Source organism: Bubalus kerabau, chromosome 10 (assembly GCF_029407905.1).
Source record: "Bubalus kerabau isolate K-KA32 ecotype Philippines breed swamp buffalo chromosome 10, PCC_UOA_SB_1v2, whole genome shotgun sequence".
NCBI classification, from domain to species: domain Eukaryota; kingdom Metazoa; phylum Chordata; class Mammalia; order Artiodactyla; family Bovidae; genus Bubalus; species Bubalus kerabau.
Window position 1 is genome coordinate 53,144,087 of NC_073633.1, and position 18,911 is coordinate 53,162,997.

The window sequence follows — 18,911 nt, forward strand, 5'->3', positions numbered from 1 at the left end:
AGCATGCACACACGAGTGCCATTGCTATGGGGGACATTCCTCTTGCCTTCCTCTGCTGAAAGGTCTTTTATGGTGTTTAAACTTGATTTTTACATGTCCAAATAAGGATATTTTTTCATTTGGCTTTTTGTTTTGGTTATCAACCCATTTAGTTCATAGCAATACTGATAATAATGTAACAAAAATGAGTACCAATTATTGAAATATATATTCATTTAATATGCATACTCAGCCATGCCTCCCAGTTTACAGATGAAAAGAGCAGGGCCTATAGAGACTACACGACTTGTCCAAGGTTATGTAACTGATAAAGGGCCGACTTTGCCTCAAACCTGAGTTCTATCCCATTTGAAAGTCCCATGTAAAGTACGAGCATAATGCCTGGAACATAGTAAAACGTCACTGCAGAGTTTTCCTTTAACAACCTAATTTAGTCAGTATCCCACTTTTTCCACATTGGTTCATGATGTATTTTCTTACAATGGTTGCAAAGAACTTCATTTATTTATTTATTTATTTTCCTGTAGTTCTTGAAACAGATGTATGTCCTTGTATTGGGCTTAGATGTACTTGGAAACCCGTTTGGATTAATTAGAGGTCTATCTGAAGGCTTTGAAGCTCTTTTCTATGAACCCTTCCAGGTATTGGTCTTTTATTTATTTTAAGTGTAGTATAGAAAAACGGATGTTCTACTTTTTATGACAGATAATTCATATTTTAATTGTATCTTGGAACTGAATAATGTTCAAATACCAAGTATATCAATTTTATATATTTTTAAAATTACTAGAGATAACAGTAAAAGATTGTTTTAGAACTAACGGAGCACTTCTAGTATCTGGGTAGTAAAGCATGCCTACATTTTCTGGGATTTAGGAGGTAGTTGTTAGGGAGAGTGCTAAGTAGGCTGAGAACATTTCAAAACTGCGTCACCACTGTGTAAAGAACTAGCAGGCATTGAAAGCTGACTTTGTTTCATAGTCAAGCTTTCCTCTAACCTGTTCTCCTCCATTTAAAGGATGCAGGATCCCAGTGTGGTGAGGGTTTCAGAAGGACAAAGCAAAAAGAATAAATGGAAAAACAGGAGAGCCCAAACTGTGTGGGCTGTTAGTCTTGCTGTCAGTGTGGCTTGCTTTAACAGTCTGATGGCTCTTGGTCCTGGAAGGCCAATTTCCAATTTTGATTGAAGCCAATGATTTATTCCTCTCCACTTTTTGTCCTCTTAAAGGGTTTGCTAAGATCATGTGAGTTGAAAGTATCTTCAGACAGAATAGGTGTTCCTTCAGTTTTGGGATTAGAAGATGAAAACTGTCAGCACAATGTTGACGTATCTTTGGGATTCTGTATCTTCATGGAAATTCTGAAATACTAGATTCAAAAATCTTAAACGTATTTAAATTTTAAGTAGCAAACTTTTTTTAAATTTTCGACCAGGGTGCTGTTCAAGGCCCTGAAGAATTTGCTGAGGGGTTAGTAATTGGAGTAAAAAGTCTCTTTGGACACACAGTAGGTATGTATTACATATTTGTGTGTGTATGTGTCTAAATATAATTATATTATTATAAGTTATTATTAAATTCATTGTTTATAAAAAATAAATGACTGTGTTTAAGAAAAGAGGGTTTCGCTGTATAATAATCCTTCTAAAAGACGTGTTCATTTGTTCTTAAATGGAAAATAATTCGACACTGATCTGAGGTGTTTTTTTTTTAATATGTCATAGATTTGTTAATCAGTGTACTTGAAATAGTTTTATTCCTCTTCTTGCTAAGTGGGAACTGAATACAATCAATATCTGCCTTTTTGTGTAGGAGACAGAATTTTAAGCACCTGTTAGTTTCAAGCAGCCACATGCTCTCTATTGTGATAATGCTCATCAAAGAAACAGTGTGATTTACTTCTCTGGGCCTTTTGATAGGTGGTGCAGCAGGAGTTGTATCTCGAATCACCGGCTCTGTTGGAAAAGGTTTGGCAGCAATTACAATGGACAAAGAATATCAGCAAAAAAGAAGAGAAGAGATGGGTCGGCAGCCTAAAGATTTTGGTGACAGCCTGGCCAGAGGGGGAAAGGGCTTGCTGCTTGTAAGTCTCCTGCTGAATCTTCAAGAAATACTAACTTACAGATACACTTTAGCATATGTACTGGTTGTGTGGCACGTGGAACACTGCTTGTAAGTAAAAGTCTGTCAGAGCAACAGTAGCGATAAATTGCACACTTTCTGTTTCCTTTTTTGTTCTCCTTTCCTTTTATCAGCATCAGTCTACCCTCCCCCCCCCAGCCCATCCCTAGACTTTGGTACTTGGGCTGGAGTGAAAACTATAATGATGGCAGATTAGCACTAGTGTGGAAGGTGGGGAAGTGGAGCAGAGGAATGTGGAGGTAACTGGAGGGAGAGAGTCATCGTCTTCAGGTCATCATCAGTCAACCGTTTCTGTAGAAGGCAGGTGCACAGGTTATGTGTTATAAACCAGGAACTACCTTTCATGACTTTTCAGGACTATACCATTCAATTATACAGGTAATACATGACTATCTTCCTTATGAGTAATTATAAGAACTTCTAAGTTATTTTTTTTAAGTGGGTAATGGGAACCTAGGTAAGGCTATAAAGTACCCTTTGATTATCCCTCTCCTCTTCCTAGAGGTATCTAATCTTTTCAGTATAGTATACATCCGTCAGTTCTTTTTCTGTGTGATATACAGCTATTTTTAGTTATTAACACTACTTGAAAGTTATGTAAAGAATGCACAAATATTACTTTTTAAATTTTGAAATTAATTCAGTAGACTGTTAACTGCTGTGTTTGTGCCTGTGATTTGTAACGTGTATTGTCTCCTCTAAGCGCTTTATTTGTCAGGTTATTTGCTGTCCATGAGAGGTCCCTTCATTTTCGGTTTTCCACACTTGCACTAAATTATGAAGTAACTTCATTGGAATTTGGACTTCCCTGGTGGCTCAGACAGTAAACCGTCTGCCAGCAATGTGGGAGACCCGGGTTCGATTCCTGGGTTGGGAAGATCCCCTGGAGAAGGAAATGGCAATCCACTCCAGCACTCTTGCCTAGAAAATCCCATGGACGGAGGAGCCTGATAGGCTACAGTCCATGGGGTCGCAAAGAGTCGGATACAACTGAGAGACTTCACTTTCCTTTACCTTTTCATTGGAATTTATAATTAGATCTCTAATTTTCTCAACTCATTCATTTTACTTATATGGAAACTGAGGCTTAAAGAGATTGCATCAACTAGAGAATTCCATGGACAGTGGAACCTAGTGGGCTAATGTCCACTGGGTCACAGTGAGTTGGACATGACTAAAGTGGCTTAGCACGCACGCACACATATCAGCTGGTGATTGGTGTCAGAGTCAGATGTAAAAAATTTTCACCTTCTCTACTCTTCTGTCTGTTAAAAAGTTCTGCTTCTATAAAGTGCTTCATTTAATATGTGCTATGAGGTAATATTTTAAAAATCAGAGAACTCACTTATACGTGCATATTCTCTGTCAAGTCCTTGTTTTTTTTTTAAAAAAAGTTATTCCTGTAATAATATGTCTGTAGAGACCTCTAGTGGTTGGTTTAAAATTAAGCACCTTCCATTCAGGCTTGACTTGATCTATAATTTCTCTCTCAGGGAGTTGTTGGTGGAGTGACTGGAATAATAACAAAGCCTGTGGAAGGTAGGTTGAGAATGTTTCCTTTCTGTACAAAGTCTGAAGAGTTGATACATGGTAAAAGTAATAGATGTTATTGTTAGACTAGATTCTCTTGGACTCTCAATAGCAATTGACTTTTTTTTAATCCTAGTTTAAAAAGCACATTCTTTATTCAGTACAATCCCTATCAAAATCCCAATAGTTTCTTTTTTCAGAGATTGATGAACTGATTCTAAAATCTATATGGGAATTCAGGGGAACTCTGAATAGTCAAAAACATCTGGGGAAAAAAAGAATGAAGTTGGAGGACTTACACGATCCAGTTTTAAAACGTACTGTAAAGTTAAAGTAGCTATGACAGGTGTTTCTGGCATACAGACACACATATAGATCAATGGAGTAGAATTCAGGTTTCAGAAATACATGTTTATTGTTATGGCCGATTGCGTTTTGACAGGGGTGCCAAGATAATTCCATAGAAAAAGAATAGTCTTTTCAACAAACGGTACTGGGACAGCTGGATATAAAGATAGAGCTTATATATGTGACCCAGCAATTCCGCTCTTAGGTGTATACGCAAGGGAATTGAAAGCCTCTGTTTGCTCAAGAACTTGTACAGAAATGTTTATAAAAATATTACTGATAATAACCAGAATGTAATAGCAATCCAAATGTCCATCAACCAATGCATGGATAAACAAAATGTGGTATAAGCCATACAAATGGGTTAACATCCATTTATAAAAAGAAGTCAGGTATTGATACAAGTACAAGATGAATGAACCTTGAAAGTGTGATTCTAAGTGAAGAAAAGCCAGTCACAAAAGGCCACATATTGTATGATTCTGTTTGACCAGAATAGGCAAATTCATACAGATAAAAATTAGGTCAGTGATTGCCTAGATCTGCAGGGCAGGGAGGAAGGAGGTAAACTGCATAGAATTGGGAAGAGGGTTTGGGGAAAAATGGGAAATGATTGCTAATAGGCATGGGCTTTCTTTTTGAAATAATGCAAATTCTCTAAAATTGATTATGGTGATAGTTGCAGAGCTGTGAATATACTATAAAAATGTTTTATTTGTATACTTTCATGGGTGAATTATATGGAATGTGAATTATATTTTTATAAAGTTCTTATATTTTTTAAAAAGTACACTTCTTGAAAAATCTCCTGATGGTTGGCAATAATAATAAGAATAATATTTTCTGGTCAATTCTTAGATCCTCCAGTCATAGTTACTAACTAAACTCCTGGATCACTAGTTGTAAAACTTGAGTGTGCCTTAGGATTACCTTGGGGGTTTGTAAAAATGCAGATTACTGGCTGGGAGTGGGGCCTCATAATTTTGCATTTTTAATATACTTTGAAAACCACTGTTTTATCACAGGTTAGGATTAAATTTAACCTCTTTAGAACGTCAAATTCTAGGAGCTTCCTGGGTAAAACCATTCAGTATTTGACTTAGCCGTTCGTTGAGTTCGAAGTTGCTGATTTTAAAATCTTTATACTTTCATTGTCTGGTTTTATGAAGGTGCCAAAAAGGAAGGAGCTGCTGGATTCTTCAAAGGGATTGGAAAAGGGCTTGTGGGTGCTGTGGCTCGTCCAACTGGTGGAATCATAGATATGGCCAGTAGCACCTTCCAGGGGATTCAGAGGTAATTAAATATGTACACCATGTACAGGCCATGTGTCTATGTGCTGATTGTTTCTAGGAGTACATAAGTATGCTAAATACTCTGCCTGTCCTTAAGAACCTTAAAGTCTGATTGAGAACTCTTACTGGTCCACAAGGTTAGAGCTCCCCCAGAGAGGTGTAAGAAGAGACTTTTTTTTTAATGGCTCATTTTCTCTTTTATTTGACAAATGGTTATTGGTCCTTACTATATGCCGGGCACTGTGCTAGACACCATGGAATAAAAGAGTGGATGGCCTACTCCTCGCCTTTATTATTAAGAAAAGGTGGGGGAACATGAAGTCAAACTGACCTGTTTTTAATATTTGTCACATTATTTTGCAAGTTATTTAAAATTACCGTTTATCAAATACTGATATATTGTGTTACATAGTGGAGCTGCCCTGGTAGCTCAGTTGGTAAAGAATCTGCCTGCAATGCAGGAGATGCAGGTTCGATCCCTGGGTTTGGAACATCCCCTAGAGAAGGAAATGGCAACCCACTCCAGTATTCTTGCCTGGGAAATCCCATGGACAGAGGAGCCTGGCAGGCTATAGTCCCTGGGTCACAAGAGTCTGACAAGACTCAGCACAGTATTCATGGTTCATGTGTTACACAGGATAGTGGTTGAATCAATACAATAATACATTTATGTTATTTTGAGAGATTCTCATGTGTTTTCTTATATGTACTTACACAGGGTTGCAGAATCAACAGAGGATGTGTCCAGGCTCCGTTCCCCTCGCCTGATCCGTGAAGATGGCATCATTCGCCCTTATGACCGACAGGAGTCTGAGGGCTATGACATATTTGAGGTATAAATTCTGTTCTTTATGGTCATGAGTGAAATTGAATTTTAAAGATTTCTACGGTCAGAGCTTCATGGCTGGTTCCTAGAGTTCCTGATTCATGAACTTCTTTAAAGATTACACAGGAAACAATGGTATGCAGGGTAGAATTTGATTATTTGTTTTATTTTATTAGCATAGCATATCAAATAGGAGTAACTCATCATTTTTTTCTTTTCTGCACAGGATCAAAGCTTTTTAGTGCAGAAAGGATAATGTTGAAAGTAGTCATAGGCTTTTTTACTGTTTGTACTGAGCGCCTTTCATTTATGTTGTTAAACTTCAGTCCTCTGCTTATAGCTAATTATTGGAATTTCGCTGCTTCCTTTTCTCTCAACCAAATTAATTTATTTGTCCTGTATTGTAAATCTAGATTTATTCAGGTAAACAGAAGCTGGAGGAGAGAAAAAAAGATTATATGTACAATTATAATCTTTTGTTAAAACCTTGAAACTTTTTTGGAATTTTTTTTGGTTTATATTTTAGTTTTAATTTTGTAACATAAACAATATACACATATGTGAAATGCTATTCTCTCATGACTAGCTTTCCTCCAAAATAAAATTTTTAATATTTTTCTACTTTGACTTTAAAATAAAATGACTCTTCATTGTTCTTAGCCTTTGGTTTTTATAGTATGTGATTACATTTTACCTTTCTGCATGCTTCTAACTTTATTTTCTTTCTTTTTTCTGCCTACACAGCAAGAACTGGAAATACAGGAGTAAATGTTTTGTATACTGCTACTTGATTTCATCCTTAAAAATCAAAACAAACTGTGGTATTAATTGACTGTCCTGATTTATTTAGAGTGAGAGTCCATTTTGATGAAATTATCTTTACATTTCTTACCTCTCTCTGAACTTTTTATTGTAGTGGCTTGGCTACAGATAAAAACTGTGATATTCCTGGTAATATTGTACAGGAATAAGAGGTCAATATAAAAGATGAAAAGATGCAGGAAATCAACTTTGTTTTATATTTAGTTGGAGGGATACTTTATTGAACTTTTACTGTCATCCTGAGAATTTCACCTTTTCTTATGGTATTCATATGCATTTCTGGTAAAGTTGCAAAAAAAAAAAGAATAATTCTTATGTCCAATCTGTGTGTTCTTTATGTATATGAGTCCTGCTGGTAGAATTACACAACTGTGTTTCATAAATCACCATAAATTTACTCAAGTTATAAAACTATTGATTGGGGCATATATTTTAAGAAATGGAGTATCACTTGCTCTGGGCTTCCTTGATGGCTCCGTGGTAAAGAATTTGCCTGCCAATGCCGGAGACTCAGGTTCAGTCCCTGGGTTGGGAGGATCCCCTGGAGAAGGAATTGGAAACCCACTCCAGCATTCTTGTCTGGGAAATCCTGTGGACAGAGGAACTTGGCGGGCCACAGCTTGTGGGGTCACAGAGTCAGACACAACTGAACGACTAAACAATAGTCAGTTGCTCTGGATCAGTCCCTCAACCTCAAATAAGTATTGGCGCATCAATTTTGAGAATTTATTCCCTTGCCTCTTTTTCTATTTTAACTTCTCTATACTCCTGCTAGATAAATCGCAATCATTTTCTAATTATGTTATGTATAGTCTTAGCCCTTTGTATTTATACTTTTTAAAAATTAAGTCTCCTTATTGGTTATGCTTATTTCACAATTATTAGATGTAAAAATAGAAGTTGAACATGTAATTAAGCAGATTACTTGTGTGGCTTTTGAATTGATGGATGTCTTTATATTTAAAAACCAATCTCTTTTGCTTTTAAATCCTTCAAGAAGATGCATAATCCTAATGGAAATTTAAAAAATATAAACTATGATTTTGAAATTAGCGACCCCAGAGTAAACTTTCAACATGTTATATTTTGATTTCTCTTTTTTCTATAATTGATAAAAATGTTAGATTTAGTAGTATCTTATCTAGCAACTTTCATGTTTCCTCCCAAAATTGGAAACAAATTGTGAATTTAGATTTATTGTGTTTTACATTTAAAGAGAATGAAGCTATTAAACATACAACTGTTCAGTTGCATTATATATTTTTAAACTATAGTTATCAAAATAATAAATTGAATGCTTCATATTTGAAGCAAGCACTTTATAGAAGAATTTGCAGCCCCACGAACTGTAGCCCACCAGGCTCCTCTGTCCATGGAATTCTCCAGGCAAGAATACTGGAATGGGTTGCCATTTCCTTCTCCAGGGGATCTTCCTGACCCAGGGATCGAACCCAGGTTTTCTGCATTGCAGGCGGATTCTTGACCGTCTGAACCAGGGAAGCTTCCTATTTGAAACAAGCACTTTAAAATAGAAGAACGACATCACTAGCCTGCCTAAAATTGTAGCTGAAAAACTTTTCTTGTGCCTAGATAATTGAGGGTTGGCAGAAATAGCGCCTCATATGCAGTTTCTATGAGAATCAAGCACAGTAACTAATTCAAGATTCTATCTTAAATCATCACTAATAATTATTCTTTCTTCTTAGGTAAAAGTAATATTTTTTCAATTTTCCTGAAAATATTATTAATACAATTTTAATGAGACTTCTGGGAAAAATTTTTTCTTCATTGTTTACTTTTTGATCATGTAGGTCTTTACAGTGTTCTTTTCCTCATGATTTCCCTTTTTTCCACCCGCGTGTCTGTAAGCACAAAACTTCAAGAAACTTTATTATTTTAGCTAAATATAGTCATTGTGTGTGATTCAGTAGTTTTCGTTAAGATATGAGAACTGGAAGAAATAGAATGATTGTACATTAAGAAAAGAGCTTGGTAACTTTTTTCCATGGGTAGCAAGGGTAGGCATGGATAGTTAAGAAGTTTAGGCTGTTTCATCCCTTACTATCTTGTTGAAATCAGTTAGTTAGGAACTAAGTATTTGATTATCTACACTGTGCTGGATATCCAAATGAAATGAGACTTCTGTCCTTAATGGACCAAGTATAACAAAATGTGTAAATATTGAAGAGCACTAGAGGGTAAAATTATATCTTCCTTAGTGCTTACTATAATATGGGTACATTCTAAATAATTTGGAATAATTTGGGAATCTTTGGATTTACCCCCTTTTCTTTTCTCTGAATATTGTTCTGCATTCTTTAAGAGTGAGCTTTAAAAGTTACTGAATTATATTCTGTGTTTTCATAGGATATACTCTTCTACTTATCCTCTCTTCTCCCAGGATAATTACCATCTACACACACACACACACACACACACACACATACACACACATAAATACTTACACAGAGACATATATGAAATATATATATGTATAGCCAGTTTTTGTTTAATATTCATCTTACTTCCCATAGTTAATGATTATATAATATTTAAAATGGCATTCCTTGCTTTTTTGTCTTAATTATATTTTTCCTGGTTCTTAGAAATGCTTCATTTTTAATTCTTGCATTATCTATTGAGCTAACTTTACCTCATATATTTGACTATTCCCAATTCTTGACATTAGAGCTGTTACCATTATTTTACATTAATGGCACTATGATACTATATATATGTTTAATATATTTTACATTAATGATACTATGATAACATAATGATGTAATAAACATCATTATACACATTGCTTTTTCATATCTTGTATTATTTCCTTCGAATTTACTTGAAAAAATTGAATGCTTTTGCTAAATATTATAAATTCTTCCAGTTGCATTTTTGGGAAGGAAGAGTGAATATTTTATAAACTCATCTGCCATAGAGACTGAATCTCAGAGTGTAGTGGGTTTCAGAAGTGCTGAAAACTAGGTTTCTGTAATGTGTTATGGTGGTAAAATATACTTTAAAAGCTTTAGTTTTTTAAAATGCAAAGCTTATAACTAACGAAAATGCATACAAGATGGTAGAAGATGGAAAGTGAGTAGTATTGTACATTTCATCTCAGATCTAAATGTTTTAACATATTTAAATTTCAAGACTGAAAATAAATATACTAAATTGTTATTTTCATTTATATTCATTTTAAAGGAATTAAGGTATAAATATTAAAAGATATTAGTTAATTCACACAAGGAAGATATGAAACAAGTAACTGTTAAACTTCACTTCTCTCTGAGATTCATTCTGAAGTTGAGACATCCATTCTGAGGTTGAGACCCCCATTCTTTAGGGATTCATCTTTGTTGTTCATGGCTTTTCGTAATTGGTCAAAGAATGATGGAACCAAGGATCTTTAAAAAAAAATTGTGTATTTTGCTATTGAAATAATAAACAAGTGTGCTTTCTCTGCTTGTGATTATTATTGATTATATTATCCTTTTGATAATATTGATGTATTCTTGGTTATAAATTGTTATTATCTTATTTGTTGGGTATGTTTATGTTTTATATTTTCATATATTTTCTCTTCTAATTTTTAATTATGCATTATATATAATGTCAGTAATATTTCATTAGCATTAATTGTAAATGTAACTTTATTTATATTTAATGTTTGTTGATTGAGGTCACAATAGTTTTGAGATAGTTAAAAAAAATGTCTTTTAATGTGCTACTATTTATACTTGAATTATTTTATGCTTGTAATTGTATTCAGTAATAAATTGTGCCAGCTGTTTGAAATCTTAGAACTTCTTCATGTTTATATTAAGATTGCCATTAAGTTTTCTTTTCTGCCAGGAATATAATTCTAGTACATACTTGTACTCCTCATGCATGTTTAATATATAAGACCAAATATTCAACAATATTCATTATCTTGAAATTTTCTTATTTTTATTATTGTAGATCAGTGGTTCTTAACCTTTGAGAAGGATAACAGACCTCTTTAAAAATCTGATGAAAAATATGAACTGTCCTCTGGAAACAAGTTCAGAAACACATTTTCAAAATTTTGTATTTTTTTTATGGTATTTCATAGGCCTTCCAAAGTCCTTCCAAGGACCCCAGGTTAAGGACCTCTGGAATGTTAATGTCCAGTTTTATACTAGTGTTGGTTCATATAAATGAAATTTGTGATTATTTCTGGTAAAACTATTTAAAAGTTTTGGAATTATCACACAACAAAGTGTATTTTATTAGAAGATTGCTTAGTAAGCATTTCATAGTTACTTGACTTTTAAGGCTCAGTGAAAGTTTATTTATAAAAATGCTGTGAACATTTTTCTAGCTTCATGTGCCAATCTATAGAATTGTGCTTTTGGTTTTAATAATTTTTTCCTAACTGGCACTAATATAAGGTATTGGAAATACTGTTCAGATGCATGTTACAACACAAATCTTGACTCTTCTTTTCTTTTCAGAATCACGTCAAAAAGTTAGAAGGAGAGACTTACCGATACCACTGTGCTATTTCTGGGAACAAGAAGGCAAGCCTTATGGTTACAAATAGGTATTGACTTCAAGTGACATCTTTTCAAATGCTAATTGTATATATATTATAAGAATTTTGGAGACGAAAATGACATTGGATTTAGATAACTATGCTTCAGCTGCAAAATGTTCATTGTCATTGTTGTTCTTTAGTCACTAAGTCCTGTCTGATTCTTGGTGACCCCATGGACTGTATCCTGCAAGGCTCCTCTGTCCATGTGATTTCCTAGGCAAACATACTGGAGTGGGTTACCATTTCCTTCTCCAGGAGATCTTCTTGATCCAGGGATCGAACCCGCATCTTCTGCATTGGCGGGTGGATTCTTTACCCCTGAGCCCCCTGGGAAGCCCTGTTCATTGTCATAGAATCACAGAAATTCAGGTCTGGATGGTTCCTTCGAGATCATCTGTTCTGACCTTCTCGTTTTAGAGATGCTGAAACTGAGACTAAGCACGGTTTAGAGGCTTAACCAAGTTACACAACTTCTGAGAGACAGAATCAATTAGAGTTTATAAGTACAGTAGTGATACCTTTATATGTGAACTGTACGTCCAGTTATGGGGATGAATTTACTTTTTCTCACTAGGTTTTATTTTGGAGGTGGAGCATACCTTTTTAAAAGTATGTTATTATATCTTTGTGTCCCATTTTCTTTCTAAATATTTTGAGAGTAGTGGATAATTTTTCTCAATAAAAGAACTTGGACTAAACTACTAAGTTTTATTTTCCTGAGATCTACCTTAATTATTCTAATTACAGGTAAATAATTTTCAAAACATTCCAAGTTATGTATTTTTTAGGACTAAAGCAAAGCACTTAGAGTAGGTAACATTTATATATTAGATTTCTTACTACTGCATTTAAATGTTTTTAGGTGGGAAGGAGAGAAAGGAAAACTTTAGAATTCAGGCTTAAATCTACAAACTGTTTCTAAGAGAGAGTTAGCTAGTCCTCTGATTTGGCCATTAATTAAGTCCAAATATTCAGAAAACAATCTAAAGAGTAGTTTTTATACTTTTTATGTAATTCCATACTAAGCAATGGAAACCCATCTTTTGGGGATTGAATGTAATATTTTAGTAGTTGTTTGATTTAGGCATTTGGTAGGAATATTAACGTGTACATTATACATCTATTTTTCTTCAAGTAAGTTGAAAAATCATAGTAATTTAAAATCATAAGTAGCAAAATCATAGTAATTTCAAATCGGATCACTTGTAGAGATTTTCAGAATACAATTAGTAAAATAACATTCCTGACCAGCTCAGTGAGTTACTCTGCCTTAGGTATGAAGGGGCAGCCTTTAGAGACGAGGGTTGGATGACTGAATATGAAAGAAAAGGGAATACCAGATGACTTGGCTGGTTTTTGGCTTGAGTACCATTTACAGTAGTTTGGCGGAAAAGATGATGACTTGTTTCCATTTTGAACTTAATGAGTTTGACATAGCTTTGAGATATCAAAGTAAAGGTCAAGGAGATGTGTAGAAATAAGTATAGGTGTAGATACTTGGAGTTTGGATAAAGATACGGAGTTGAGATCCAAGAGACCATCCTGAGAGAATGTGTTATTCACAAGACCAAGATTTGAACTCCGGGAAACGTGGTGCAGGAGGGAAAAAGTGAAGGAGGTTGAGGGCAGCAGGAGTTCAATTGTATTGTCGAAATGGTCAACAGTATAGTTTTAAGACAATCAAAACGGTGAATTGCGTTTGATGCAATGATTTGTATTAGTTATCTTGAACTCTAATCTCTGAGTCTCTACTAGGCAGGAGACTGGGGGTAGGGGAGCTGGAGTCCACTTCCTAAAGACTGTTTGGAATGGGTAGGGGTGTTGGAGGTTGTCACAGTCATTGGAGTCACTGCAGGCACTTGGTAGGCTGGGGCCCTGAATGCTGCACTTCTACAGTGCTCGACACAGTCCCAAATATACCCACAATTTCAGGAGCACCTGTGCAAAAAGACACAGTGCCCGGGGTCTGTATCAGTCCTTACCCCGTCAGTCACTGAGTTCATTCACCCCTACCTTCTAAACATCTAAAATATATCTCTTTCTTCTTCTCACAAGCCACCACCTTAAATGAGGCTCTCGCTGTTTCCTAATTGGACTATTACGGTCACTTCCCACCTTCACTGTCTACCCCATCTCTCCTCCATTGGCCATGACTCTTCAATAAGAAAATTTATCATATCATTTCCATCATCTGTAGATTAAAGTCAAAATTTCTTAACAACCTCCACTACCCCCTCAACCCCAGCCGCCAAAAAAGAAAAAAACCTTCAAGAGCTGGCACCAAGCTAATTTTCTCCCCGCTGTATATGTCCGGTACTCCAGCTGCAGACCTCCACATTCCTCAGATAAATCTTTCCTTTTTTGTACCGCCATATATGTTACTGCACTCTTTCCTTTGTCTAGAATATAATTTCCTTCGAAGACTTCCTCCTTTCAAGAATCAGCTCTTACCCTACCTAGTTTATCAACAGTCAGTTCCTCCCTCCTGTGTGCCAAGAGAATTTTCCACACACTCCATTAGTATTCTTGGGTTTCCTTTGTGGCTCAGCTGGTAAAGAATCTGCCTGCAATGCAGGAGACCTGGGTTCAATCCCTGGGTTGGGAAGATCCCCTGGAGAAGGGAAGGGCTACCCACTCTAGTATTCTGGCCTGGAGAATCCCATGGACTGTGTAGTCCATGGGGTCACAAAGAGTCAGACGTGACTGAGTGAATTTCACTTCCCCTTTTAGCCTATAAATAACCTCTCAAGTAGAAAGCCGGGTCTTTGTTTCTCCAGCACCGTGTCCATTCACAGATTCAACAGCTCTCCTTTCCTAGTTTTGCTTTCTGTTACAGAAACTTTGGAATCAAGTGTAGTTATATCAGTACCTAATCTGAATCACACACTGGGAAATCAATGTGGATGGATGCCCTTTAAGAATTCTGTGATTTTTTTTTTTTAATTGCTGTTGAGTAAAATGAGCTGCTCACTCTGTGATATAGTACATCAGTATTAAAATGTTCAAACCTGGTATTTATTAGTAGGCCTATCATGAATCTTTGCTGACGTTTGAAGTTTGTGACATTTCTTTCCTGATTAGAAGGCATACATGATTGACAGTAAAAAGCAATTAATAATTTTCCAAGTAAAACATTTTCAGGGGCTTCTGCCTTTATTACTTCCTGGATGAAAGTACATCCTGTTCCTTATGTGTTTTAAAGAGAATGATTTCATTTTTCTGCTCAGTTTTTTTAAAATGACACTGTCCTGAATTTTGCAAGATTGGCAGAAGAGGGATTTTTGAAGTTCTGCTGTGTTAGTTGTGCGATGTTCGCTCTTTATCTGACAGTTATCTTTTTTTTTTTAATGTGAAGCATACTTTTTTTAGTGTGCCAGGTTATATTGCTTACTAAGCAAGTAATATCTATGGCATCTAGTCGAGGGAAATATTAGAACAATTAACTGTCTTTATCAATACTTATATATTTCTGTTTCCTTTTGCAAAATAGGCGAGTTTTTTGTGTAAAGGAAGTTGAAATCCTAGGCCATATGTCCATAGACTGGCAATATCTATTTGAAGATTTTGTATGGCCTCCCACTGTCGATGGAAATCTACTCAAAATATCAGTTGAGGTAAGAAAACATGAATCACACACCTTTAGAGTCAAAAATTTGTCAAATGAATAGAAACCAGGAGTGCTTTCTGACTCTTGTTTTACAGTTAACTGCATAAAGTATTTGAAGGATTATTATTATTATCATATGCTGAAGAGTAAAGGAAAATGTAACTTGTGTTCTGTACTTCGTTTTCTGGCAGTCCTTGATTGCGCTGAGTGAAATACTAAATCTCTTCACTGAAAGAGTTAGGTTCCTTTTTGGTAGAAGAATGGAAGTGAATAGAAGTGGGTTTTATTTTTGTTGTTTGTTTTACTTCATAAGGATATGATTTTGCTATAATATAAAATACTTCTGGGAAGATTCCCCATTTTAGGATTTAAGGAGATTATTATAAGCATTATGTCCAGAACACTCACATTTAGTAATGTTTGGCATTTATAGAAGACTAATGCATTTTAAGTATGTAATAATGCTTTTGTGTCTTTTCCTCTCCATTTTCTGTGGAAAAACTTTTTAACTGTATAGCAAGTAATTAGCAAAAATGATACCCTATCTTTTGCTTAATTCTCAAACTCATTTTACTTTGTAATGTATAATTTTTCTTATATATGATATAATTCTATTTTCACCCTTTAAAAAAAAAAAAGTAGAAACTGTTATTCCAAAGATGGTAATTTCTATATTTTTTCCTAAGCAATAATTATGTTATCTCTATTACTGAAACTATCTGAAAAATGCTTACTGAATTATAAAATTCAATAGTTAGAGATGTAAGTACTATTATCCTTTATGTTTCCTTTCTTTTCAAAGAAGTTTACAAGTAAAAGAAACCACTTGTGAAACCATGCTATTTTGTATTTCAGCCTTACCTCATTGTAGAGTTTCAAAACTGAAAGAGTGCCTTGGTATATGAAACATAGTTTTCAGACCACTGAAAGACTGTGTCTTTCCTGTCAGTATGCATGTATATTACAGTTCTCTCAGTTATCACTTTCCTTTCACATCAGAGGTGAGAATTGACTCAGTGTATTTTACATTATGTACAAATTTTATCTATCAGCCAAGGAAATAAAGGGAGGGTTTTTGATTTGTCAGATGTGATGAGTTATCAAGTGGTATCTCTGTACGCGATTTATCATCGCCTGCAGAAAGCCATCATTTTATGCAGATAGATGTATACTCATCCAATTTCACAAATTCTAACAACTCACAAATACGGAGTCACTATCCTTGTACCAAAAATGATTTATTTCTTATCAGACCTGAATATGTGTATTTGCTTAGTCTGCTGATTATAAAATAGAGTTGACATTTAAGTACTCAGTTAAAGGTTATAGGTTTTTTTCCTTCCCCATAATAATTTCTTTTCTGTCATTATTTGTTTTGAAACAGAGACAAGGTCTGTTCCAAAAAAAAGATAGTGCCAATCAAGGCTACATTCAGAAAATTTACCTGCGGGATACCACCACAGCAGAGGTAAATGATTTATTTCAAAGAATGCTCCCTCCTTTTTTTAGCTGAAAGACAAAAAAAAAAAAAAAAAAATCTGTTATAATTAGCAACAGTCATTACTTTTCCCAAAAGATCTTCAAGTTGAAGCTTTGGATGTATATATAAACTTGGAATAATATGTTGTGGGCAGACTGGTCTTAGCATGACATGTACTGACTGTGTATTCTTCCTTTTGGACCTGTGTGGGCAGCTTGTACCCTTGAGTGCTCCACTACGTGAGCCTGTACTTGTCTTTACCATTTGTGATAAATATTTTGTTTTCCAGAGAGCATGTCGTGCCATTGAGGAAGGACAGTCAATGAGACAGCAGCAAAAATTGATGAAGCAGTCATCACTGAGAATTCTCAGGCCCCAAGTACTGTCTTAATCACAGGTCCTAGGGGCCGCTGCTGGAAGAAAAGCCAATCACCGTCTCGTCGTTGTCTTGCTAAAGAGAATTTTTCAAGGAATCCTTGCATTTTGAAATTTTTTTCTAGAGTAATTTGTTTTCCATTCTCCCCCTAGTTTTGGCTCCCAATTTGGCTGTGTGTTTGATAGCAGTCCATGTCTACACTGCCGCCCGATGGTCCCATTAAAGAAATACCACTTTAAATTCAGAGTGAAATTTCCATGAATGTTAAAATTGTGGAACAAGGGTAATAAACTTGTTTTTAATTACAATCCCTACTAAAAAATAAGAAATGAGCTTAGAATGACTAGTGTTCTCTGAGAGCCTTTTAGACAATTGTGTCTTTGGACAAAATGTGGTGTATTTTGTTCAGTAATTGAACTGATATAACATTTTTGGTAAACTGAGTGGTTGACTTAAGAAAGACCATTCAAGGGAGAAATGACGTGTTTCTTTCTTTTTTTTCCCCTCAGGAAAACATTATTTTCTCTTAATAAAAACATGTCTTGCTCTGGTGCTTATTTTTCTTCCTTTCACTATAATATAAAGACAAATTAAAATCAAACCTTAAAATATCTATACTCTGTTCTCTGGAAGTTTTGGGTATTAGTTACATGAACTTATGTGGCACAGCTGTAATGTGCTGATGCATGAAAATATTGCACTTTAAGTTTTTCAAGTCAGGCATGAAAAATTAAATATTTTTATATACTTAGAACTTGTTTTTTATAAGTTGAAAGATTTTTAAGGGCATCATAACACTTAATTTTAACGCATACCTAGAAATGTATTTTAAATACTTCTGTAGAATGTATTTTAAATACTTCTGTAGGAAGAATGAAAAATCTCTAGTTGCTTTATATGTGAATAAAATAAGGTATCTAGCAGCACTGTGGGAAAATCATTGGTTGATGTGTCCTTTGAGCGAGCAGGCTCAGTTCATTTTTGTTCTTTCTGCATCTTGTTTATGCTGGTTAGAGATGCACTGCCTATTAAAGCTTTTTTAAAAATGCTCAAAAGTTTTTCATTTCCGTGGATGAACCCTAAAATTTACTCATTTTTTTAACTTGACGTTTACTTAAAGGCACTGAAATGAAATGAAGTTGTGCACAGACTTGGTTTGCTCTGTTTTGTTGATATGTGTGGTAATATTTCTACTATCCTTATTCATGTTTTTTAAGACTGGCCTTAAAACTTTAAAAAATGTTCCTAGTTATAAACTTACTGTAGGCTCCAAAACAAAGGGTATAATAACTAATGCCCTAAATATTTGATTCAGTATTGTGGTCTTTGCCTTTTCAACATCACTTTTTTTCTGTCAAGAAACTTTTAACTTTAAACAGAATTTCTGTATCAGTGATTAATTGCAGTTTATTCAAGTGTACTTATATTTTGTGTCTTTAAAAGTGACTTAATCAGGAATTTGAGATATCTAGTTATATTTTTCATAAATCACAGCTATTGACAGTATCCTGAATATTAAAGTAATTATATTGTATTGATGGCATGTACAAAACATTGAACTAAGAAAAATTAATTTACGGAAACCCAGAAATTCATCATCTCGTCGGCTTAGAAATAAACTTCCAAATATTTGTACCGTTTTTGTTTGATTTAATCCCCTAGGTGAGAAGTAATTCATTAATAAAGTGTAACAATGTCTTTTGTGTTTTTTAAAGTGCTTTGGGAGTCGACTGCTTGCATATGAACTATTGAGAGAAATTAAACATTTGGTGCATTGTTTGCAGGTGTGAAAACCTTGTGGGTTTGTGTTTCATATTCAATAATATTTGCTTTTACTTTTTGTGACACGTTAGATTAATAGTTATGGAAAGCTTTTTAAAAATTTTTATTGAAGTATAGTTGAATTATAATGTCATGTTAATTTCTGC

At 34.7% G+C, this 18,911-nt stretch overlaps 1 protein-coding gene across 1 annotated transcript in view; it reads left to right on the forward strand.

Moving 5' to 3' along the window:
- The window catches only part of VPS13C (vacuolar protein sorting 13 homolog C), a 183,005-nt gene extending 164,382 nt beyond the window's left edge, over nt 1-18,623 (forward strand). Inside the window, exons 74-83 of the mRNA XM_055537746.1 lie at nt 528-641; nt 1,435-1,510; nt 1,919-2,082; nt 3,635-3,680; nt 5,189-5,312; nt 6,030-6,144; nt 11,438-11,526; nt 15,011-15,134; nt 16,512-16,595; nt 16,897-18,623. Coding sequence (XP_055393721.1) covers nt 528-641; nt 1,435-1,510; nt 1,919-2,082; nt 3,635-3,680; nt 5,189-5,312; nt 6,030-6,144; nt 11,438-11,526; nt 15,011-15,134; nt 16,512-16,595; nt 16,897-16,998 — 1,038 coding nt within the window. The 3' untranslated portion in view covers nt 16,999-18,623. The remainder of the gene's footprint in view (nt 1-527; nt 642-1,434; nt 1,511-1,918; nt 2,083-3,634; nt 3,681-5,188; nt 5,313-6,029; nt 6,145-11,437; nt 11,527-15,010; nt 15,135-16,511; nt 16,596-16,896) is intronic.
- The last annotated feature ends 288 nt before the right edge of the window (nt 18,624-18,911 follow it).